The sequence below is a fragment of the Pagrus pagrus genome (assembly GCF_965226575.1).
Source record: "Pagrus pagrus genome assembly, chromosome: 17".
Taxonomy (NCBI): domain Eukaryota; kingdom Metazoa; phylum Chordata; class Actinopteri; order Spariformes; family Sparidae; genus Pagrus; species Pagrus pagrus.
The window spans coordinates 17,633,487-17,659,698 of record NC_140201.1 but is presented as its reverse complement, the minus strand read 5'-3'; the positions used below and the strand labels follow the sequence as shown (position 1 = coordinate 17,659,698).

Here is a 26,212-nt window from a genome sequence, read left to right as displayed (position 1 = left end):
GAAAACATAGTAAAATAATCTTCAGATTTAATCTAGTCAGGCTAGTTTCAAGCATGGACTGCAGTGCTGACTATGCGTGGGTGTTAATTAAATAAATAAATTAAGAAAATGTCAGTCAATTTCATCTTATTCATCATGTATGTCTGCACTAAATGATGTCACCAAAGTTACTGAGATTTATCCTCTGGGGACATTGAATAACTGTACAAAATGTCATTATTCAAATGTATTGCCAATGCAGCTGTGCCAGATGTTAACACTATGGTGTCAGAAACCTAATGTTAAAAATGAGTTCCTAAAATTGGTGGAAACCCTGTTTTATGTGAAAGGACAACATATTCTGGGGTCAGTGTTGTTTGTGCACAGATATAATACATGGGTGGGTGTATTGCATTTTGGTTTGTGACATGCTTGCCAGTGGTGATAAGTAGTAACTTTGTAAAGACCAACAGGGAGTTGTCACTCAGATGTTAAGATAACAGTCCACGGTCCCCTGATGCACAAACACAATGTGGACATAATGGCGCTTTAAGATGCAGTCTCTTTGAAGGAACCTATGTAATAGTTAGGTATCCTGTCTGGTCTTCACAAACTCTTGAGAAAAATATTTGTGACCTTAACAGCTAAATGCGCCACTACCCAGAGATGGGCACAAATACATCTCATTACAAATGACAAATACTCACTCATCAGATATACCAAAATAAAATACAAAATACTAGTATGACAAAATCATTTAAAATACAAATAAAAATGTGTCTCTTTTAAAAATAAGAAGTATTAAATCATATATTTTAGGTGTTTAAATATGCAAATACAAGCTCTTATTTAGCTCTTTTTTTCTGCCCCCTGAATAATACAGATTACAAAATTCTCAAATTTGAATAATTAAATACATTTGATTGAAAAGCTGAACATCTCTGCTGGACGGCCCTGTGAAAACCTTTGTGTGCCACAAGCAGGACAACAAACTGTTTTTGACCACAGTGAAAATGTTGTTTTTGACACAGCTAAACACCAACAAATATGGATCGAAGCAGAATCTTGAAAACATGTTGTGGATTTTTGAAATGACTACATCTATCTTTTTCATTTAGTGTTATAATAATAATAATAATAATAATAATAATAATAATAATAATAATAATAATATTAATGTAGTTATCTTTATCTGCAACTGTGCTGAAATGCCAGGTTTAAACAGAATGAATAGACATGCAAAAAAAAGACAAACCAAAATGTGACACATTATAACTTGTCCATCCATTGTACAGTTTATTATCTTCTTTGAACATAGAGTATTATTGCTGTTTTCCTCATTGATAAACATTGTCCACAGTCTTTGACAGTCGTGATTCTAACAAGGCAGCAAGAAGTCTGAAGTCCCTCTTTTATTATTACAACCTCTGATCAGTCACTTGTTTAACTAATGAAAAAAAGGCATGATGCTGACTGGATGGAGGAATACTCGAGCAGGTTTTGACCTTTTGAACAAGTTCATTTCCAACCCTGATCCTTTTCTCTCCACATATCATACTGACATCATCCACAAGATTTTTTAAAGTCTCTGAATAAAAGTGTTTTTGCATGACTGCTCCAGCAGTTGATTGAGTGAGGCACTGCAATAAAAAGGCACTTTGGTAAATGCTGAGATGAAACAGAACATAATGATACGGATCTATGGAAATGACAGTTTTGACAATGAGAGGAGGGAATGTAACCTGAAGGAGAAACATAATAAACAAGAGAAAACAAAATCATCACAAGTTCTACAGGCTCTGCTCAGTCCCGAAAGAGGAAGCAGGAAGTCCATTTAGGTTTGGGTTACCATGACATGAAGCAGCTTGTTTTAACCAGGTCAGGACACTTGGACGCTGGTCTCAGTTCAGTTTTTATACTTCCCTATCTATGATAAGTTGTAGTGGAGAGGTTTGGTTAAATCCAGAGGTCACCACAGCACAGGGAAGTCCATTTTAACGAAGCCAGGGTCTCTTCGCTGCTCCCAGTACGAGTTGTTGCTCACCCACGTGTCGTTGTTAGACTTCCTGCCAACACAACACAAATATAATCAATTTGATACACTTGATACATCTTGGATGAGTTCATCACTCACAAAACCTGTCAAATGTTTAGCCTATGAAAGGGTCAATTCACCCCAACAGCGATGTCCCTTTCCAGAGGCTCCTCCTAATGACAGCGCAGGATGTAAACATTATATGCTGTCCTCCTTGGCAGAGCTTAAACATTAGCTAAAGTTAGCTCAGTAAGCTAGCAACCTCACCCATCTCCAAAATATCTCCAAAACTCTGTAACACACACCAAACCGATCTACACTGATTAATAGTACTACAGGTGAGAGGAAGAAATAGATATTTCTTTATTTTGGGGTGAACTGTACCTTTAAATTACCACAACAGTTTCCAGAATAATCAATAAATGACTTGATTCATGCAAAAACAGCTCTATTTTAAGTTTTGGTTTCTTTAAATGGTTCATTATCAGTATTTATTCTGCAATTTGTTTTGTAATAAAAGGGAAGATTAATAAAAGGGAGAATTAACTTAAAGGGAGGATTAACTAAAAGTTAACAACAAATTGAGTCTGAGAAGTGATGAGACATTATGTTCCTCCTGAAATGGATGTGATGAAAAGGACAATGACAAAACAAACAAAAATAACTTTTTTTGTCACGATGAGCTCAACAGTTGTTTTAACAGCCCAGTTTGTTCATCCCAAGTCTGCAGACTGTGACAGTCACAGAGATGTACACCACATGACACTCTTGCTGCTATGGAGGTGATCTCTGATCATATGCAATAGGCCAATTACATGGAAAAACACATGCAAACCCTGTGGTTGGTTGCTCACAAAGACAATAAAACAGCAGCGTACTTGAAGAAGCGTGGCTGATGTGTCATGTTGTTGTCCTGCAGCACTTTCCTCCTCTCCCTCTGGAGCTGCTCTATCCTCTGCTTCTGCTCCTCAGCTCCTTCTGTGTTCCCCTCCTCCAACAGCCTGGACAGAAAGGACAAAACTAGGGGGTTAGGATAGCCTTTTTTAAAACACCAAAGTAGGCTGTAAGAGATTCAAGCTCTGTGGGAATTTTTAAACAACAATTACAAACATTTCTTTTAACTAAATGGTGATGTCACAACTGTGCAATATCCAGTTATAGAACTTTTCATTTGTGGAGATGAGCTCATAATGAAGTTTGAAGATGGGTGACCTCCAAGCAAGTATCAGAACAAGGGAGGTGGAAAGTAGGAAAGGGGCCATTGGTGCCCCAGTTTAAGTCAATAGCCCACATTTGTTTAAAGTTGCAGATCGCTGTAACCCAGTTCCAATCCCTTCTGTCTACTCTAGAGCAGTTGGTATCGTCTTCAACTTGTCCGCCTGTCGACAGATTTTTTTCAGCTCGATAGCGTCACAACGAACATGATGCAGACAGGAAATTTCACAGGTGGCACATATTGTGGTGGGAACTACCACAGAAGCAGTTGTGAGTATTTTGCCACAGCGTAGTGGAGAATTTGGGTTGTTGCCATTTGAAAACCTTTTATTTGACTGTTGTTCATCCAAGCTAATACATGTGGGAAATGATTTCTTAAACAAACCACAATCTTGCTAAAATAAAATCTATACATGAGAAATACAAAGATTCTTGTGATCTCATTCTCCTAGATCTAAATTTCCAAAGTCTGTTGCCATGGTTACGCTCATACTTCAGACATTTACTGCTTCACACCACATTGGCTCGACCAGACTTGGCGGACGAAACCATGCTTTGGGCCAAATGGTCTGATATGGCAGCTACAAATAAACATTGCAGACAGATAAAGAGTGCTGACCTCTGGTCCGGCCTGAAGCGTGTGTCTGTGGGGGGCAGCAGAGGTCTCAGGGTGGAGTCCAGCTCATTCAACTCCACTGCAAACTGGGTGAAGCCATAGTACTGTTCTTGGTCCCCCGGCATGGGGTCTATACACACACACAGACAGAGACAGAGACAGAGAGACAGAGAGAGAGAGACAGAGACAGAGACAGAGAGAGAAACAGCTGTCATGTTGTGTCAAGCTCAGTTTTGTATGACTGCAGTGCTGTAGACTAAAAACTTAATCACTGAAATCTCTAGGGACCAAACACTCACTTGCTCTCCAGATACATGTGGCAGAAGGCGGGTGGCCTTGAAACACAGACTCGTGCCATTTTCCAAAAATGGAGTGTACGACTTTCCCTTTTGAATCTGTAACCACGCCCTCTATCTCGTTCACTGTAGAGCTCCATGATTTTGCCTAAAGAAAACAAAAAGGTAGAAAGTTTGAAAGTCTTATATGGAAGAAACATATTACACAAAATAGGAGCAATCATCCTAAGTACCACATTTAACAGTTGTGTAATAAATACTGTATGATTTATGTCAGATCATGATGTGTAATTTTCCGTGCTCATGTTTTGAAAATTCAGTTCCTATCTTTGTCCACAAGATGGCGTGGATCACCTTGATAGTAAAGATATTGCAAGTAAGCATATGTTTCAGTAGGCAACAGATTTAAGAAAACTACAGAATCTCTTTACATATGAACAAATTTCAAGTGTCTGTTCGGTGGACGACAAAGTTTACTTGAGGCAACTGTGATACTAACAATAGTCTGAAAGAGGTTCATGTGGATATCACAAGATGTGCCGTGAAACACATTTTACCCAATTTAAATTGTGGAACAAAGATCTGCTTCTGTCATCACAATTGGTGCACAGACATTTAAAATAAACAGTGATTTGAATATCTACTCTTCCTAACCTTGACAAATGTGATTTTACACTGGCAAGCATCGCTGTTGATATTTTTGATGGACATCTCTCCGTAGTGTTCAATCCAGCGCTGGCCGCTCAGGATGTTATGGATGCAGGACGTCACCTTGTTCCATTCGTAGTGGTCCCCAAACCTGCAGATATCAAAAAGGACATTTTAAGCTTAGTAGCACTACAATGTGGGTAGTAAATGCAAATGAACAATGTTTCATTTTCCTCCATCACTTAGAAATACAGTGCTGTGGTTTGAACTACAGATTGCACTGCCACATTTCTTGTCTGCCCGCCTCCACAGACAGTCGGACTGAGAGAGGGTTGGCTCACGAAACTCAACAGATCAAACTGTCTGCCTAGGCAGTGCTGATCAAATAAGAATCAGGATTCTGTTACTGCACTATTCGTGTTTTCAGAAACATATTTTTGTGTACTGTGTAGCTGTAATACGAGAAAGTTTGTCACCAGGCCACCATTTATTCCTGCTTGAAGTGGAGCAGCCCAAACCACAAAGCACTGTTCAACTGGCAGTACATCACACACCAGTAGAAGAGTTTATTTGTCCAGCGCAACCCAGTGCGCTCCGGTTGTTGTAGGTTGTCTACATTTTGAGCAAAAGGGAATACCGCAGCCTTTTTTCCTCTATTTTCTCTGGTCATGTAGCATAGTTACAGCTCAGTTTCATGAGAAAAACATCTTTCGTGGTGAAATACCCCTTTAATAGGTCAACAATGCATGTTGTTTCATTATTTGTGCTTACACTTACAACCTTTTCTGTGTCCAACGACATGGACACTCATATTAAAAGAGTGCAAACACTCATGCACATGCAAAAACACACCCACACACAATAAATAAAAGAGTAGAGGACTTACGCAGGTAGTGTGACATGGGTGGTTCCCATGGGAACAATTTCCATGGATTTGCCCCAGAATTTATTTTTCCATCGAACATCTAAAAGAAACACAAAATAACAGGTGAGTTTTTTTTCCTTTTAGAGAAATTCATACAAGGTGGTTCCTCTGACTAGCTATAGCTGTTGAGCTGTTTTAAACAGATTTCTAAGTGTGGGAGTTTACAAATGAGATCATGTTATTATAATCTACACAGTAATTTCTCATAGTGTGTAGATATCAAGCACCTAATTGTCATGCAGATTGATCGCCAAGGCAACATGAGGTTACTTTACATTAATTTTCACCTTAAATATCTGTATCCTACAGCAAGTCACAAACACCCAGGAATAAAGGTGTGGCGGCTCTGATGCAATCTTCAAAAAAGCCCCAGACAAGCGGAGGGGAAATGGAACTCTTTTTTCAAACATGCTCACCTTGCCAAAAGCTGAAGTTCCTTGAATCAGAATGACATGCTGACACAGGTGGGTGATGACTCACCTGGGAAATGAAGAGCAGAGACAAAAGATGAGATAAAGGCACTTTATCAAAAGCTTTACCACAGCAGACAGCGTCGCCCAGGAAGTCTTATCATGAATCAGTCAAAAACAAAACATGGGAAAGTTGATACCAGCTTTAAACCATCACTACATGTATATTGGAGGTATAATTTTAATTACTGTAAACAGAAAAGACCACCACAGAGAAGAACGACAGGTCAGAGCACATTTCTGCTTTACACTGTAGGATGGATTTTGTGAGGAGTCTTGTAAATTGCTTAGCACGGGAAGAGGGCGCTGTTCTTCCAGTGTACAAGGACTTCATTGATACTTCTGACATGAGACAACCAGACCATTGTGCAGGGATGCAACCATGCAATGAAGGCCTGTGCTATACTCTTAAATAAATAGAGAATTAAATTAAATATACGCAACGTCATTGAATCGTTATTATTTTATCTCCATGTTAACCATACTCTTATTGGCCCAGTAATTCATAAATACTTTTACACCTCCCTTTTCATTACTAAAGACTTGTTTTAAATGATAATTTTTAAAAAAGGATAAATTCAGAACAGGATTCAAATTGATAAATATTTTAAATGTAATTAAATATTGTTTATAGAGCATTAACAGTAAAGTTTACAACAGCATTCTATTACAAATATCTCACGGGAAACAAAACTAAAATTTAAGTCACTCTCATCGAGATGCTGCGTGCAAGACCTTTCATTTGCATGTAAATTAGCCTGTCTCATGATTTCAACCATGTGACGTCTCACCTGTTCAGCTATAAACCTGAAGCCTTTATCAGGTCTGTCACACTCGTACGTCTCTCCCAGGACAGGGTTAAAGGGTTTACTTCCAGCTCGATGGTAGGTGGATGCATACGCAGTTATTGCAAATGTAGCAACGTACACCTGCACGGAAAATCAGAGAGGATGAATTACACTTGTTTCATGTGCGTGCTCAAGGTATTGGCATGTTTGTCTACATGAGGAACATGTGAACATGACTGTGTGCATGTGTAAGCGTGTGTGACACCATTCTGTGTCTCAGATTTGAAGTGTGTTCACATGGGACTTTTGTATGGATGTATAAACTATGTGTGTGTGTGTGTCTGCAGGTGCAGGTAAAGTGTGTTTGTGTACAACATTTCTACATAGTATTGTGTGTTGCATATTCTGCAGTACGTAGGTGTGTTTTGGGAAAAAAAAGTCTTCCATACAGGCCCAGGAAGAAAAAAAAAAGACAATTGAAAGCTTCTTTCTTGCAAATATGAAATATTTATTAAAGCCTCTAACTGAAGCGCTCACAAAGCAAAAGATGAACATCAGAGTAGCATTTAAAAGGCTGCCTGAGCATGAGCGCTGAGCTTGAAACACAGTTCCTATCTGTGTTTTTCTACCACAGCTACTTTGACGTTCATCAGAAACATCAGTAAATAATTGAAATTTTATAACGAGGTAACTTCCAAATGTCTTTTTCTTATGATAACTTTTTTACCAATATTGGAGTGAGACTATTCTGTGCATGTGTGTAGGTGTAGGCTCCTCTCACCATGCGCTGGTAAGGGTCATTGGTCTGGTTGGCAGTGTCCAGCAGCTCACTGTACTCCAGCTCCTCACACAGCCTCTGCAGTGTGTTGAGCGGCTCATTTAGCTGCACCGGCATGGCCACTTTGGACAGGTCCTTGCCGATGTTGTTCCTCAGGATATTCCACAGGCTCACGCTGCTGTCGGGGCTTGGGGAGGGCAGCGTGGAGCGCCGACGAGCCAGGGTCACCACGCTGCTAACTAGAGGGGAGAAGAGAATAAATTGACAAGTGAGAGCTGGAAAAGGAGAGAGGTGGTGGCATCAATGTGTGATTTAACCAGATGAATCCAGACACAATTCTAATTGCAACTCAATTATGTCATTAAATTGCAACTTTTCCGTTTTGTGCTACCTGGAGGCAAACGTTTATGCAGAGAAAATGTAAAACGAACACCATCTGCAGCAGTGAATTAATGATGCCTGAACACAGATCCTTTCTCATGCACTGTATAATTAAACACAGAGTTTATAAATACATCTGGAAGTTGGCGGTGGTCATGTTCAACACATTCTTAAAGGGCGAGTGAGTAATTTCTAAGAACCCAGACATTTAGGTGCCGACACTTTTCTGGAAAAATACACAAAAGCAAACAGAGGCTGAGTTACAGTCACGCTCAGGTGCATTAAACCAGACAAGACAGAATAAGGTCTCTTTGACTTTCTCTCTGTCCACACACACATGCACAGACGCACAACTTGCTACTGTATCGTGTACCAGAGTTGTGTCTCTCGCTGCCTCCCTCGTTGCTGTAGGTATCCATGGAGACGCTATCACTGACATCACTGATGTACGAGTCATCGTCAGACACCTGGCGACAGAAAATCGATGGAGAAAGGTCAGCAAGCGACCAGAGCGTAGAGTCAAGAGGACAAAAACATACAAACCCAAAAGTCTGCAGTCATCAGAAGAGAAAAATACCCCAGAGTTTGTTGTGACTTGAAGGAATTACACTCCAAAACTAATTACATTTCCTGTAAATTTTTATTTTCTTTTAGTCAGTTTAGTAAGGGTTAGGGTTCCAAAAGTCTTGTTATTATTTCTATTTTAGTTAACAAAAATATTTTTTCCACACCTTAGTTTTAGTTTTTAGTTGTTTTAGTGAACTATAATAACCTTGTTGCAGATGTGACTTGCGATGTGATGGATGAGGAAGAGGATAAGGTAGTACATAGTCTCTTACCTCATTTTCAGAGGAGGACGATGAGAGGAGGTACTCCTGAGCATCAAAAAACTCTGATATGGACTCTGGGATAGATGCTTTGCTCTCATTGGATGCCTGGTGGACCAATGAGTGAGAGCCGCCCGGACATTCCTGATGAGAATAAGAAGTCGGTTGAGTAGAATTAGAGCTGTGGTGATAGGGGGATTTGTGGTGTAATCATGCAGAACAATGATTTTTGAGTTACGGAGACACTCACTGAGGCGTAGGCGGTTTTCAAGCCCATGACCTGCACTGGCTGTGGGGCCTGCAGGTCGATGGTGTGCCTCAGTCTGTCTCTCTCTGCTACCAGGGAGCTAAAAGTTGATTTCAGCGTGGCGTGGACTGGCGAGGAGCAATTTAAGAGGGAGAACAACAGGTACAGAGTTGTCACTGAACATAAAACACACACTTAGAAAAAAATCTTCTTTTTCTATTTAAAAAATGGACTCACTGTTGTTGGCCAGCCTGCAGAAGTCCTCCTGTAGACGGGACACATCTGTAGGTGAGTCTGGAGATTCGGGACAGACTTCCTGGGTGTTTGTCTCAGTGGTGGAGAGGTTGGGGTTTGAGGCGTGGAGACGAGGGGACTGGGAGGAGATGCAGCTCGGGACCTGGTGGACAAAAACAAAGAAAGGTCAAAAACAGTCCACCATTAATTCACTGCCACTGTTGAATGATTAAGACCACATTTTTTAAATAATTATCAGCAGGAGAAAGAAAAGCTGAATGTGTACCTGTAGTGTGGTTTTGCCTTCTTTGCCATTATTTTTGGATCGCCATCGTCTTGGCCTCTTCTCTTTTTTGGGGATGTCATAAGTAGACGCCTGTGGTACCAAAAGAAACCGAGACATTAAGGAAGGGGTAAACAAAATCACTTTCCTTTTTTTTGGGTGATCAGGTCAATACTGAAAGTTATTTTTAATCAGTCTTCCTACACTTTCTTAAAAATCAAATTTAAGGACTAGTTTGAGACACAGATCATCATAGCTGACTTAATCTGTGTGCCTAATGTGCTCACCTGTAGTGCACTAATGGCCGGGGCTGAGTATGTGCGGTGGAGGACCTCCATGCTCTTCAGCAGCAGGTTGAGTTCCAGCAGGTACGACTCACATTCCTCCAAGTCTAAGTGAAAGAGAGATAATTATTAGTCAAAGTATTAGAAGTTTAGGTGCATGCAGGCACAATGATGAGAGATAAAAACATGAAAGATTCACTGCAGCGAGACACACTTTAAGACACTGTTGATAAGGCAGGGTGACACAGAGGCCAAGAGACAATAAGTCAGCGGACAGATATCGACAAAACTGCAACCAACCTTTGCAGCACTTGTCCATGTCCTCTGAGGAGTGGAGCCAAGAACTGACCTTTGCCTGGTGGATTGACGCCTGTTTGGTAAGAGTAGCCCTCTGTTGTTAAAGGAGAGACGGATGAGGATGAGTCATATGCAACCTCACAAAACATACATCATCAAAATCATTTTTTAAAATTATTTCCAACAAACGAGCACCAGAACAACTTACTTTTCTCAGAGAGTCATTGAGGGAGGGGGAGGACGAGGTGTGAGGGTGGAAGAGGTGCCTCTCGTGGGGATACATGGCGATCTCGTTCTGCCGAAACACACGGTGATGACGCAGCTTTGACACCCACTCCTCAAACAGCTCTGGAGACTTCACCTGGAGGGCATGAAGTCAAATTAGGAGCCAAGACTTTGAGAGCGCTGCTGTTAGCATCTTTGTACAAAACAGAAACCATGTGGGCGTCGTTTATACGTACTGGGTATCTCTAACAGATGGCACTGACTCATGATGAATTCAACTAAACTTTGTAAATGGAGTTACCTTTAAGTGGTAGATGTTATCCTCTGTATCAAGGTCGATGCACATGGCTTTCTTCTTGATTGACATGACAGAGAGACCAACATCGATGCAGCCGTGAAGCTTTCCCTTCTTCAGCTGTGAAGCAAAACACTTTGTTAGCTTCTGTCTGTATGTGTGTGAATGCAAGAATGTGACAGACAGATGGCGCTGTTGATGCAATACTCACATCTGGTCCACGCTTTGCATACTTCAAGATGCCTTTTTCTAGCACAAAGTATCTCTGAATGGGAAGAAATCAAACTCAGTCATAAGACTTATTCTCTTTTCATCTCTTAACACACCTGAATTACAGGTTTAATGCACTCTTTGGTTATACAACAGCTAAACACAGCAGTAAAAAGAAAGGTATGCAGACATTACGCAGTTTTGCACCACTTTCCCTTGACCCTGCCATTCATGATGACCATGTATAGACATAAAAACAGCTTACAAGCGCACCTTGCTCACTTTATCTTTACAGGAGAAAGGAAAACATGGATAAAACACTTTTAAAGGCCTCCTATTCTGATAAAATGTTGACTATGAAAAGTGGCAATCCCATCATGTTGCAAGGCTGAACTTTCCAGGTATGCATAAGCACACTCACACGCAGAGAAGAGGGGGAGGAAGATGAGTCAGGGCTACAGTGTAATCAGCTGGGACTGAAAGACTGGAAAGAAGGAAATACAGCGGACTATAATGGTGAAGAGGAGGAAATGTGGAAATAGACTGAGAGGTATTTAAAGACAGCAGGTCAGGACTCAAGTTAAACATTTAGGGAGGACTTAAAGCATCGCTGGTTCAATGCTGTTATCAGGAAACAACAAAACGTTCATAATTGTAATATTTCTTTACCAAAATAGATACAAGGCATTTTAGAACACCATCTGTGCTTTTAGAAAACACAGCTAAATGTGATGAATACAGTATAGAGTTTAAAAATACCATGAATGAAAACCAAGCCTTAAAGTCTCAGTCTTTGGCTCGCTGTCTGACAGCCATTGTATCAAAAGCAATCATGTTCCGAGTGAAAATAGGTCTTTGGTTCAATAAAGGGCAGCAGCAGTGTTCTATAATAAGAAGTGTTTCTGTCTGGGGCTTTAAAAGGCCTGCTGAGGTGCTCACCTTATGCCACCCCTTCATGGGCCACTTCCTCCTCTTGAGCAGCATGCCCTCCTGTCTGTCAGGCTCCTGCATGCTGGCAGGAACCCCCCTGAGCCCCTCCACAATCTCCCAGCTGTCCTGGAGGGAGACAAGGGAGCAATACTGTATGAGTTAGACAGAAATAACAGGAGTAGACCCAATCTAAACATGTAAATATTACACATATCATCATCTTCACAGATGCCATTTGAAGGATAAGTTCACCCATAAATTCTAATATTCAGCATTATCTACTCACTCCCAGGCTGATGGAAAAATGTATCAAGCTACACAGCAGAGCTATGTTGCAGCATTCTCCGAAACAACTAATGTAGATAGGGACTTAAAAAACACCTGAACGAAAACATGAAACGGCTCCATACAGGTCATCAGGCATAATCCAAGTCTCCGGAAGCCCCGAGAATCCAACTTCCTTTTAAAAAACAGTATTTACTTCCTTGACGTGCGGTCCAGCTTGTGCAGATTTCTACTTTAAAAAAATGACATCTTTTTAAATCAATTTTGGAATTCATTTTGTAATATTCTTTATATTTTCAAACAAGTCCCCATCTACTTCAGTTGTTAAGGAGAAGGCTGCAACACTGTTTTGCTGTAAAGCTCCAGAAATGTTTTGCAGACTACAAAATGTCACCCAACTTTACATCGACATTGGGTTGAGGAGATAAAGGCAACATTTGGGGTGAACCTATCCTTTAAGTGCGATAGCGTCATCACTGCAATGCAGTTGATCGTAAACAAAGTGTTACTGTGATTAAAGCAATTTTCAGTGTTTAAAGAGTGCGGCTTTGCAGTTCTAGGAAAGCTTAAATGTTTGGTCACAGAGAACAACCTTAACGAATTAAGTCAGTTTCAACTGTTTGATCTAGACAGCAAGCACAAACGCAAGCACATGCACAGTAATGATATGCCTCATAGCCTTAGGTGTGCCACGCTGCATGGTGCATTTAAGTTCAGCTAATCTGAGGTCAGCTCATATTAACTGAGAAGAAAAACAAAATGCTGAAATGCTAACAGTGGCTGCAAGCACAACAAAAACTCACATAATGTACATTAAAATTACCACACACACCTGGTTACTGTCATGCTTGGAGGAGCCGCTGCTGTCACTGTGAGTGGGCGACGGCGATGTCATCTTTTTGCGACCTGACTGCCTTCTCCCCACCGTAGTCTCGTTTCTGTGGAAACCGCAGCAACAGAGATCACAGCAGAGCCGCCAGGAGCATCACTCTGACCTTTGAAGGCCACGCCAAAACAGTCCGCACTGCAGAGAAAGGTTGAAACGAACTGATGTCAGAGCCGCACAAAGGTTGCTTATTTTAAAGAGGACAGTAGCAGCACGCAGGAGCAGTCAGAGAGGAATCACTTACTCACTGTGTGAGTCTGACTAACTGTGAACAGGATAATTGAGGATATGAAATCCCCAAAGTAGCTTTGTTTTCAGGAAGCCAGACACAAATACCTTGGTTAAAAACACATGAGAAGCGAATAATCTTTTATCATGAGCTGTCACAGCTCAGGGTTCAACTCCCATCATGTGACTTCAGGCGTGTTGTGACTGATGTCTGGCATTGTGTTGACTGAGATAAATTTGAGCTAGGTACAAACATAAACTTAAAGAAAACATCAGTGTTTATGATCATAACTGTACCATAAAAGATTTATGATCAAAGGCCTTCATGTAAACAAGCACTTGAGCCTCAGGTAAACATAAAAAAAAATCCTATTAGAGCATACAGCCCACCTTACAAACAAAACAATCTTTTTTTGTTTTAAATAAGTAAGGACTCACTTCTACTTCCTTGTGCCATATGTAACTACCACTCAAACTGAACACCAATAATGTGCAACACAGATACTGTACTTTCTTTTAGTATTATCTGATTAAAATGTGTAAATATCCGTACCCATGATGTAGGAGAATCCTCATTGGGTAGCTGACTGAAGGTTATTCATTCAAGATTATAAAAACTCCTTCTCCTGTAAATAGTTCCTTTGCTCTTGTGATCAAAAACACTCATCTGAAACTCAATTCTGAGGCTGTTCTGTAAATAGTTCTCTAACAAACGATAAATGGTAGCAACTTCTGATCAACCCATATCAATTTCAGGCTTGGATGAACGACTTATGGGTTAGTCCAGGTTCAAGCCCATACATCCAGAGTACTGATACGGATACAGATAATGGTGCAGTCTCCCCAGAAAAAAAATTATCTCCACTCAAAGAGATTTTAAAAATTAAAGACAAATTGAGTCTTTCACTAGTTCAGGCAGCTACAGTTGTTCTATAGTCACTTGTTCCTTATCTGTTTAAACAAATATGTCTAATACATATTTCTAACACTGATCAGCTGCCATTTAGTGCTCACTTCATCTGCATACTGCACAATCGAGAAGTGGTTCCTTGCAGCTTTGTCACTGGGTTGTACTTCAAGCAAATATGACTTCCTCTGCTTCCCCTAGCCCTCTCCTCCCTTATCATAATTTGTAGATTTAAATACAAATTCATAATCAAATGTTGTGTATCAGAAGCCAGTTGGCTTGTGAAGTCAGGGACAGTGTATGTCGGATGAGTTATACAGAACTAAACTAGAATTAAGTGTTATTTTTGCAATTAATTGTTAATTGAGTACCCTCAGTGATTGTGGCAATTCTGCGTTTCCAGACTGGAGCTGCAAGTCGATCGAAAGAAAATTAATTTCAAACTAGATAAGCGCTTAATCACCCAAGTTTTTTTCTAAATTTTCAAATGGCAAACAAACTTCTGGTTCCAGCTTCTTGAATGTAAAGATTTGCTGCTTTTCTTTGGCATCCATGATAGTAAACGAAGAGTCTTTGGGTTTTGGTCTGTTGGTTTGACAAAAGAAACAATTTGAAGATGTCACTTTGGACTCTGGGACACTGTAAAGAGTATTTTTCACAATATTTGTGTTATTGTCATTACTTCCAGCTCTTTTCTGAACCAAACTACAATAAAAACAAACAACATAAGTTAACGCATCTGAAGATTTTTGCCTTTTCATTTGTTTGTTTAGTTAGACAATTACACAGATGTACTGTACATGTGTATATTTGTATGGGCTGAGCAGGGAACACCACATTCACACTGTGATGTAACATTCATGCCTCTCCTTGCCACAAATGACGTGCCTCAACCTGGCTGCGTGTTTTATTATTCCCTCTCTGAGTTTTAATGCCACTCCCTTTGTACGCTGATCCCGTCAAAGACTGAACTCAGGTGTGTTTGTGTGGACGCTGTGTACTGTACATGTGAGCGGGGCGCATCACTGTCTGCCGGATTAACGTGGTGAGGGAAAGCCTGTGTGCTTTGTGTGTACTGGGGATGCAAATTTTTGTAAACTATCCGATTTTAACTATGCTGCTGCTAACTATATCCTGTGCAAACGGTCCGGTGGTTTGAGTTTGTGTTTGTGTAGTTCCCCAAGGCCTCGCTTACAGTCAGTACCATGCCCAGGACATGAGTCATCGACAGGAAAGAATGTGCTCAGCGCTTCGATACCCCCGACACACCATAACACAGAGTCAACACTGGGCTAAAAGCAGACTGAAACACACAGCCATCCCACTTACTTCACAGGCTCTGGAGCACAGACAACATATTTGAGTGGGCTTCAAATGATAAACTCGAGGAGCTGAAAATTAGCTTATCAAGCTGTTGTGTTTGCACTTTTCAGGCTTTGACTTGCCTGGCCTCTTCAGCTGCATCTGAAGCTTCAGTTATAAGGTTCAGGAATAATCAGGTTCAGGAATTCATTTCACATAACTTCTGAATATGTACATCGGTCTAAACTTTAAACCACAAAAGCTGCGTCCAACCATGAAACCTGTATTGTTGGCATGTAGTGTGGGAGCTCAGGTCCTCAATGGTAAATTTCCATCTCTGTCTGAATTCTTGGAAGAATACAATCATGATTACAAACACCATAAGTGGTGAGTAAGGGCATGAGCATTAAGCACAAGTTTACATAACACATTCAGCCCTGCTTTCCATTCCTCAGCCCTTTCCCTCTCACTCAACTCAGCAGCAAAGTTTGCAAAAACACTTCCTTTGAGCAAAACCCCAAAAACTGCCACCGCATCTGCACCGATTTAAAGCGTCCCTACCTCACGACACGTCCTCACTTCAGTAGCTTAAAAGCTTGTATGAAAGCTGCGTATTAGTCCAGAGTACAATCTGCCACAGATGAACTGTAAAAATCTGCAAATGAAGCTGGGAGATGTCAGTCCCCGAACATCCCACTGAGTGCCCTACTTACCTCGGCTGAGTGATTACTGTAGTGTTGTACACCGCTGTACTGTAAGACTAGAAGTGCTGGGGTTTTGCCTTCAGTCTTACGTAATGGGAGTCAATCATTAATGGCCCAGCACCTTGTAAACGATCTGTTAAGATGGAAAGGGGTCATTCTAGCAGCGAGGGCCAATGTCGCAGAGTCACAAGGCCCATACGAGCGGAGGACAGGTTTAAAGGTGAAGGAAGTGTGTGTTTCTTTCTTTTACGTGTCAGCATTCAGGAGATCAGCTGATGAGAGGGTGGAAGAGATAAAGCAGATGCAAATGAGACATGTAACGTAGTCGTTTCTGCTCTGTATCGTAGACCAATAGGTAACATTTTGCATAACACAAGTGCTGTGTGGTCTGACAACCAACCTATGCATAGTCAAATAATGTTATGTAGGCATGCGCTTTGTTTCCCCCCTCTAGCATGTTTTCTTTTTTACTGCACTGAAGGAAAAAGTACCTACAGCTACTTCAAAATGAGAACAGGTATCTCCCCTAAACTTCCTTCTTTAAGACGGGACTTAAAAAACAGTTTCTAAGGTGAACACAGACTGGCTTAACGCCAGGACACACAAAAACTGATGGAAACACACACAAGTGGGACTCACTAAACTAGATCTTGACACCAATTTAAATGAGGATACATACCAAATGGGGTTTTTTTCAAAGTAAAATAAATAAACTAAAACTAAAACAGTCCATCAGCATTGAATAACCTGAATCTGCAGTGGAGAAAAAAAAGTACAATATTTGCCTATAAATGTAGTGGAGTGGAAGTATAAAGTAGCAGAAAACAGAAGTACAATACTTGATGTATTTGTACCAAGTTACATTGCACTACTGGTTATTATACATTTTGACACAAAGATTTACATTTTTACTGCAAGAGTAATACATTGGCTCGAAAATATTGGTTCTCAGCCCTGATAAAACATAGCAGTAAGTCCGACTTCACTTGACAACCTTTGCACACAGGCAAAAAAGCACCGAGTTGTTCAGGAATGCTGCTTTCAAAAGGCATCATTCAACTAAAATCCAAACGACAATGAATCAACAAGTCATTACGTCCACCATTACATCCTTTTTGCGTGGAGCATGGCTACAGGCGACACATACTGTGTGTTTATAGAAAGCCCTGTGGCTTTCATCAAGCAAAGCCTCATCTGTTGTTCACCAGTTGCCATGACAGGATCTCAAGACAACAAGGCTGAAGCCTGAGGAATTGTCAGGCTGGAGTTACCAGTCCTGGCATGACAAACACACAGACATTGACTTAGCAGCCAGTCCATCTGCTTTCTGCCTATACGCATTCTGGCGAACAGCAGAGCAGTCCACATAGTTGTAGGCTACATCCTCCCCATTACTGGCTGACTGGGACTGCAAAAAGGTCCTCACAGATGGCCCATCTGTGACTTTACCTCCACTCGAGCGTCAGAATCTTCCGGTAAAGCTTCTTCGTAGATTTATCTCGAGCTAAAGCTGTGCATGATCCTCTGATTATCAAACTGAGAGATGGCATAAGATGCTTTAAATAGATCACATCCGGCAAGATTATCTGACTGCTTCATACATCAACACCCAAATTTCATAACGAAATAGAGAGACGGACGTGTTGCAGCATATGCTCTAGACTGGCTGGTGGGAGTAGGACTAAGCTCACCTGACCTCTGACCTCATGACTATGTGTTTTTAGCAACATTTTTCATCTGGAAGTAATACGGTGCCTGTGTTCCCTGTATACAGGCAGAGAAAAACTAAAGTGGGCATCAGCTCCCGATCAAAGAGATAAAAAGCAGCCCAGAAACGTCGTTCAGCAGTCAAGTTATTTTCATGTGCTCTCTTGACAGACAGAGAGCGAGCTTGAAAACCCGCAAGCTCGCAGATTCTTGACCGATGCATTTTTGAAAAGCCGCATCACAAAAGATGTCTTTCTGTCCTTTTCCTGCTGAGACAAGCGACACTTTGTACTGCTGCTCAATCACGGGTTGCCATGGATACAAAAATAACAAGGCAAAGACGAGAATATGTTCAGTTAGTTTGTTCTTTATAGCAAATCTGAGGGCATAAAAAACATGGGGCTATTTATAGGACCCTGTGCCGTTACCAGCGGAAACATGATTTCACACGAGCATCAGTGGAAGTAGGGCACAACATCCTATAACCTTATAAAACCATAAGAGATGACAGGCGGGCTGTTCTCAGAGTGGCCACTTGGTATATTAGTCAAGGCAGGAGTGCTGTGTATTTACCAGCTTTAAAGTGGGTGTTGTGGAAAGGAGAGAGTGACACAGAGATAACTCAGTGAGTCACGTCAGCCACTGGGATGTTTACACCCAGAAATGTTGCAGCAGGAATAAACATTTTGGCTCAGCTGACTGACAGACTTAATTGATTCCTGTGGCGCTATCCTGTGTCAGCTTGAGATCACAAGAGTGCAGGGGGGGCAGTCTGGAACAGCGCCACCTAAAGTCAGTAGAGAGTTTGTCTCAGTCTTGCTCAAGGGCACTTCAACAGGGCAGATAATAGGGATGTGTATGATTAGACACAACTGGTTGATTAAAGGCTGCTACCTTTGCTCGTTGCCACCAGAAATATTAGTCGGTAAACGTATTACTTTTTATCAAAATACACATTTAAATTACATACATCGTTATTTGAATCACTAATTCATCTCGCGGTTATTTTCTAGGAAATCTGATTTATCATTTGGTCTATAAAATGTCAGAAACATCCGTTTCCAAAGCCCTCAACGACATCTTCAAATGTCTTATTTTGTATTAACAACAGCCGATTAATATTCTGATTCATCGATTAATCAGCTAATCTGCCAGTCAAATTAGACAGAACAACTGTCAGTTGTTTGTACAAAGGCAGTTATGATTAATTCTAATTCAACCCATTTTGTCTTTATCCTCCATTACCCTCTAATGTAGTAATCAAGACATTTTCTATAACATCATTACAGCTCTGTAAACCAGCCTCACCCTCAGTTGAGAGATGTTAACTGTATTGTTTACACCAGCTGAACTGGCAGTGTGTGCCCCGAGGCAAACTGTGAATGGCACAGTGATAGTGATTCCATCACTGCACATGAAAAACGATCCTGTCTGGACTAAGAGGTGCTAAGGCCAAGTATTGATTTACGGCGGTATAAAAACAAAGTCACTCAAGCACCACAAAAGCCTGGAGTGAGAGCGCTTAACGGCTCATGATCATTTCACAAATTAAAGTTAATTAGTGATGTAAGGTCAGAGTTTTCTCACCCATTATAAAGGATTAGGTGGAGCACCCAAGCCGTTTGGGCACCACCTAAATGAGATCAAAAGCAACGTGGGAAGGATCAAAACTGAATCATAGCTCTAATGGTTTTATTTAGAAAATTTCATCATTATGCTTCTAGGGTTTTAAATATGTATTATCTGATCTAGCTTTTTCAACTTTCTGTAAGTAGATGTGGTAATAATAATATTTCAATATGATGTGAAATGATGAATGAATCTTCTTCAGGGAAGACTCTGAAACCTCTGACCAAATAAATGCAACTAAGCCTTCCACAAATCTAGGTAAATAAACTGCCAATAGCAAGGCTCCAGGGTGCAACTATTTTGGTCACACATGCACCCAGAAATCTGTCCACACTTTCAGTGGTCGCACCAGTGCGCCTGAGATATGGTTCATTCTGTCAACAATCTCTTGATGCACGTGAGTTAAATGAAGAAAAACATGCATTTACACATTTTTCCTGCTTACAAGCAAAAATATCCATGACAAGACCACAGGGACCCTTGTCACATCTTTATATGTCTTCAGTAATAGTCCAATAACAAAAGATACTTCATTCACCATTAGTGAAAGGTAATATTCACATTAGAGAAGCTGGTACCACTGAACTTGTGGCGCATTTGCTGAAGAAATGACTGAAACAAATAACAATTGTGTCTGTTGATCGACTTATGAATTCATCCTCTAATAATATCAGCTCTAACAAAAAGGTTTGTGTGGGAAGTATGCTGTCCTATCAAAAATACAAAACACCCAACAGACAGCAACTTTGAATGAATGACCATCAAATCAGGCCAGACTAGCAGCACTCTGCTCGCTAGAATCAGGCTATTTATTATAACCACATTGTAAGAGAATACTAGTTTGCTTATGTTGGGGATTATATCAGCACAGTGAGCAGTGTGGACAGGCTGAATTAAATAGTCATTAGAGGAGACAAACTCCGCGGGAAGACACCACAGGTGTCCCGTTTGAATTCTCAGCTCACAGCTCAGTTCCTGTTGCTAACAGCCAGCACAGCAATTCAAACTTGTCAGCGCAGACAAAATGTCCCATATATCCCATGTGGTCGTGACCCTGCGCTCTCTCTCTCTCACACACACACACACAGACACCCTCCACAAACCCCCAAACATCAGTTTCGGACTGGTAAAAGCCTCTCCTGTACAAATTCGGCACCAACTGTCACGAAGAAGTCCATTAATAATTCTATCGAAAGCGATATTGCACTTCAGCGCTGAGGCGGCGAGCGAAAAAGACACGACAGGAGCGCTGTCAACTCTGGCGTTACATTCAAACGGAGAGCGGGACAACAGCAGCAGAAACACAGATAATTTCACAAGAGTTATGAGTATAAATGAAAAGAGAAGCTTACGTTTCTGTGGGCGAAAGCTACAGCATCCCAACAGTGGAGAGATACGGTACCTGGCTTTGAGTGGCTTCTCGCTTCAATGCCCGAGCTTCGTGGAGGAGGCGGGGCTCGCTCGTTGGGCAGGAGTGAGCGACGCGTCGCTGAGCCAATCGCGATGGAGGAAGAAGAATAGGGGGCGGGGCAACAAGGGCTGGGCGGACACGTTTGTTTGAATGGACCAGAGAGTGACGTAGACAAAAAAATGTCAAAGAAAGACAATCAAGGTGAGAGTTTAGGTCAGACAAAAGGAGTGTCAGGTGAGCCTCAGCTGTTTAAGTGACGTGAAGTCATGTAAATGAATGATTTAGTGTGCTACTGTGTGTTAATTTGTTATCGTATGATTCTGTGTTTTGGTTTCAGTAATGATTTTCACACCAAATGCACTCATTAGCCTACATTTTTCGCTAGCTAACTTTAAGCTACTTGATTTCTATATTAAATGTAGGCTAAACAACTTTAAACAAGGGCACTTTCAAAGGGCAGACACAATGCTAGGCTAATTAGAAATGCACCTAACGATTATTTTCTTTATTGAGTAAGGTGCCAACGACTGTATGATTCTGTTTTTTGGTTTCAGTAATGATTTTAGCACCAAATACACCCATTAGCATACATTTTTCATTCATTCAGCCTTGTTGCCAAAGAAGCTAACTATAAGCTGCTTGATTTCTGTGTTAAATGTAGGCTAAACAACTTTAAACGAGGACACTTTCAAAGGGCAGACACAACGCTAGGCAAATTTTTTTAGTTACTTCCCCAGTAGTTATTTATTAGCGAACATAGCTAAACAATGAATGAACAAATTAAGCAAATAGAGGTAAGATAAAGTCGGTCTTCATCATGTAACCAGCTCCAGAACAGATTTGAAATGTACCTAACTTATTTTTATTTTTGAGTAACGTAACTATTTTACAGCAACAACCACAACAACCAACAAATGTTCCTAAAAGCCCAAGTGACGTCATTAAATTGCTCATTTTGTTTAGAAAACACTTTTAAACCTGATATGTTTAGTTTATTGTCACTAAAAACAGAAAAGCAGCCAATTATTCTGTTGTAAATCGACCAGGCGTATTTGGTTGATAAATGAATTGTTTCACCTTTGCTCTGAATTCCTTTAAACCTGTTGGGGAATGTAGGAAACAATTTGTTCATTGCTAAAAGAAAAGTACAGATACAGTATGTGTTAATAATCTGTCTGGTCCAGTGACAGATTGTTTGGTGCTTTTTCCTCAGACACTCTGCTTGCAAAAGATGGCTTTACCCACAAGTGCTGACTGTCTGCTGAAACGCTGAGTAAGTGAGAGAAGTCGTGTGATTGCACCCAGACGGATTGAGCGAGTGGGTGAAGCAATGAGCATGTGTTTATGTGTTTTTTTTTAACCTAATGTCCATCTTTCTCTGATTAAGTTTTGCTTCTCAAGCCCTGCTAAGTCAGTTCCCCTCTATTGTCCTTGTAGCTCTCCGAACCACCTTCATGCCTTGGATTTGTTTACCCAACAAAGCAAATTTCCTCCTTTGCATGGGCATGAGGCTGTCACTTCCTGCCTCGGCTTATTTCTATGGCAACAGAGAGAAGGGAAAACATAAAATAGAGGAAAAAATGGCTTTGAAAGGGAGAGTTAGAGTTGGGTGTGTCCAGAAACTTAGAACCGACAAAACTAATCACAGCGTTTGGAGCTTAAAGGAATGTTGGCCTCCTGCGTCATGACCGACTGAGGGAGAATAGGTATTAATTGCTGACATTGCTGTGGTGTGATGTTGGAAGTGGAACACACACAGATTGCTATCAGGGTTTGCATCACAGATCTTTTCATTGTTAAACTCAGGTGGATTCCTGCGTACTTGTACCTGAGCAGTGAACAATTGTAGCCTAGAGGGGACACTCCCTGGAATACCTGACGCGACACACACAGATACAGCGAGGTAGCAAACCTGAAAACACACCATTCATACACTTATAATGACTTCCAGACATGTTCTATTAATAGCACAATTTTAATCTTATTTTACAAAAGGGGAACGATGGAAAGGAGACAATGATACAGTCATAAATAAGATAATGGAACGGAAGACGATACGTGACACTTCTAAGTCTGTGTATGCCAGTCTAGCTATTAATATCCCCTATCACCTTTCTGCTTCACATTCCTCACGAGCACATAATGTATGATAGTGTCATCTGTAGGTCAGATATGGTTACTGCACACAGAGCAGCTCTGAAACTGAAAAGCTGCTCCCTGCACCACGGTGAGTGAGCTCATGAGGACTTTGGTTTAACAAAGGCACAGAGGACATGAATTAGTGCTTTAACTGAAGGTCTGCCATTTGCTTGGCTCTGTGGAATTTGACCTCGTGTGTGTATGGGGGGAAATGAAGAGAGACAACACCCTTCAACTAGAGGACCTCTAGAAGTTGAAGTGCCCTTAAGCAAGAAGACACTGACTCGGGTCCCTGTTCTATAGCTAAACGAGACCTCTGGTGCTTGGTTGTAACACGCTGGTGTGGGTCCATACCAACTCCTCTGTATCATCCACTCTGTGTTTACATATTAGTTAGTGATCACTAACTCATTTAAGTTGATTAAGCACCATTTTTTTAGTGAAATGCACCATGTAAGCACAAAATAATAATATCTCTTCCACTTCTGTAGGGTAAAAATGAAGATACAGCCAGTAGTGGGGTATCTTAGCTTAGCACAAAAACAGGAAACAGCTGTTTAATCCAGATTATCTGATGCAGGATCAAAACCACCAGCAACTCTAAAGCTCACTAATAAACACATTATTACTGGTTTGCCTAATCCCTTCAATAAACAAAGTGTAAAATTGGCACATTATATTTATATTAGCTGGGCTTCAGCTTTTGTATGAATTAAACAAAGCCTTTCCCACATCTTTTACCCCCTTCTTGTTCAATAGATTGGTTTTAACAACAAAACAGCTAGCTTAGCTATTTATATATGCTAAGCCGACCTGCTGCTGGCTGTATCTTTGCCATTCAAGAATCAAGATTACATTTTATTATGATTATACAACCACGATTGTACAACAAAATGATAGTTGTATTCCTTTCAAGATACTCACAAAAAACAATTACATAAACGGATGAATAAATATAATAAAATAAAAACATAAAACTACAAGCTACTTATTTCAGGTGAGGTGTGTAGGATGAACCTCCCAACTTGAGGACAGAAGCTGCTCCGTAGTCTGGTGGCATAGGTTTCATTTACAACGGGAATAAAGTTTTCACCTTTTAAAACCATAATTAATTGAAACTGAGCTGAAAAATAGCGCCCACCAACAAATGATTAAATACATTTTGATGGGCCATTGTGCAATTTTTTCCCAAGCTTGAATTATCTACTTTTACCTCATTCAATCCCCTCATTACATTGCCTAAAATTGCATATACTGCAGACCGTTTAAAACCGTTTTTTCTCCTCGTCTGAACCCTTATGTCCCCACCACTTTTCAACACAAAGTTACAGCCTTGTCTCTTGGTATGGCAACGAATACTTCTGTATTGCTTGCCAGACGCAGCAGCGTGACATGAGATATTTCTCATCTAATTCAGCCAGAAAGAACATATGCATTTCCCAAAATGTCGAACTATTCCTTTAAAACTTCATTTTAACTTCAGGCCTCAAGATGCGGTCACCCTGTAGCTGCCGTTTCAAGGTTTTAAGATGATATCGTCCACTTTGCCCAGCTGGTTATCGTCATCATCTCTATTCTACTATTACTGTACTTTTGACTGTTTTCTCCTCGTGCTATAATGTTCCATGTCTGCAGAGGGCGATGTTGCACAGAAGCAATGCAGTGTGGGGACTTGAGTCGACAGCTGCAGATCAGATGTCTCAGCTCTCTAAATTACTGAGTGGCGACTTTGTTTTAATGACTCACAGAGCCCACAGTTTTTGTGCTCTCGTTTGTTACTTGTTTTGCACCGCGTTAGCTTGTATACGTGCGCTTTTGTGCTCGCTTTCATGTTTCGATGTGCTCGTGCAGCCCTGAATAGCCCGAGTGTTATCTTCTGTGCAGCTCAGTGATCTTAAGATCTCGAGGCATTACATTCTTTTTGTGTCATTATGTGATTGAGGCTGATTATGTGCATGCAGACAGTTTCTATCAAACTCCGTAGATCAAAGGCCCTCCCAATACACACTCACACACTCTATCCTTTACACTACCCTCCTTATTCCTCCTACTTATCTCCCCCTCCACTCTCTCTCCACCCTTTCAACAGGGCAATAGCATGCTCTCTAATTTTTTCCAGATGTCAAGTACCTCCCTTCCTCCTTTTCCCCACTCCGTTCCCTCTGTTTTAAACTCTCACAGGCACGCTCGACATATTGGTCTCAACGACAAAACATGACCCCGGGAGGGTCAAGCAGGAGAAGTTGGAGCGCTCCCAAAGCGGAGAGGAATGCCAAAGCGAATGCGTTTCCCACATTGCACGATGTGCTCGCGTTGCCGCGATCGGCCGAGCTGCATTTTCAGGGTGCCGGCTGTTTGTGACACGCTGTTTTGCTCTCTCTCTGATGAGATCATCCGTATGTTTTTTAACAGAGTAGTGATTAGCAGAGAAGTGTCTTGGACTCTTTCTCTCCATCTTGCCCTCCTTTTCTACTTCCTGTGATGGGAACCAACTGTTGGAGCCGAGCGGTGGGAATGCGGACGTTTTCAGGCATGGGGCCCAGGTGTTCCCTCCGCTCTTTGTCTATCATTTATATTCATTTCCGTGCACATAAAATGTGGCTTTTTACACATCTTTTGTGTAACCATACAGTATGCAAAGCAGCATTTCAGTGGAGCTGCAGTCTCACAAGGGGATCGGGTCTCTTTCGCTGTTTCACCCTAAGTGCATAAACACTCACTCATCCTCTCACAAACATTCAGGCACACACACACTCATCGTTAATGCATGTGAGCATGGACGAGATCTATGATTCCCAGCTCTAGCTAAAGCCCTTAATGATCCCAGCAGCTGTTGCTCATGTAAACTCTCCTCTCTCTCGCACACACACACACACACACACACACACACACACACACACACACACACACACACACACACACACACACAACCCACCTCCCCATTGCCTATTTTTCCTTCCCTTTGCTTTGCTCTCCCTTCTTTGTCCTTTCATTTTGATTCTGTGAAGCAACAAAAGAAACACTTCAAATAGAGGACTTCACATACTGCTA

General features: G+C 41.1%; 1 protein-coding gene across 4 annotated transcripts; it reads right to left on the bottom strand.

The window, feature by feature from the left end:
* Positions 1 to 1,245: 1,245 nt before the first annotated feature.
* Positions 1,246 to 21,048, bottom strand: LOC311272625 (oxysterol-binding protein-related protein 3-like). Of its 4 annotated transcripts, none has more exons than XM_084379169.1 (22): positions 20,964 to 21,048; positions 13,081 to 13,186; positions 11,973 to 12,089; positions 11,035 to 11,088; positions 10,830 to 10,943; positions 10,512 to 10,664; positions 10,307 to 10,397; positions 10,010 to 10,113; positions 9,726 to 9,815; positions 9,443 to 9,602; positions 9,209 to 9,333; positions 8,971 to 9,102; positions 8,505 to 8,598; positions 7,754 to 7,989; positions 6,976 to 7,113; positions 6,131 to 6,194; positions 5,676 to 5,754; positions 4,796 to 4,940; positions 4,145 to 4,289; positions 3,849 to 3,975; positions 2,893 to 3,015; positions 1,246 to 2,045 (listed from the first exon to the last, which is right to left on the bottom strand). In XM_084379169.1, exons 2-22 carry the CDS (start codon positions 13,141 to 13,143, stop codon positions 1,949 to 1,951), a joined length of 2,451 nt encoding a protein of 816 aa, XP_084235295.1. In that variant the 5' UTR covers positions 13,144 to 13,186; positions 20,964 to 21,048; the 3' UTR covers positions 1,246 to 1,948. The 4 variants fall into 4 exon arrangements, with proteins under 4 accessions (XP_084235295.1, XP_084235292.1, XP_084235294.1 ...); XM_084379166.1 differs by having other exon boundaries at positions 13,081 to 13,272; positions 20,964 to 21,042; XM_084379168.1 differs by having other exon boundaries at positions 13,081 to 13,272; positions 21,014 to 21,032.
* Between the last annotated feature and the right edge of the window lie 5,164 nt (positions 21,049 to 26,212).

Bases quoted from the DNA above. Each gene is read 5' to 3' on its own strand.
- LOC311272625 (XM_084379169.1), bottom strand. From the start codon at position 13,143: ATGACATCGCCGTCGCCCACTCACAGTGACAGCAGCGGCTCCTCCAAG. The intron at 12,090-13,080 runs GTGTGTGTGGTA...GTCTCCCTCCAG, and splicing joins CCAAGCATGACAGTAACCAG to GACAGCTGGGAGATTGTGGA. The intron at 6,195-6,975 runs GTGAGACGTCAC...TTCATTTCCCAG, and splicing joins TCAGGTTTATAGCTGAACAG to GTGAGTCATCACCCACCTGT.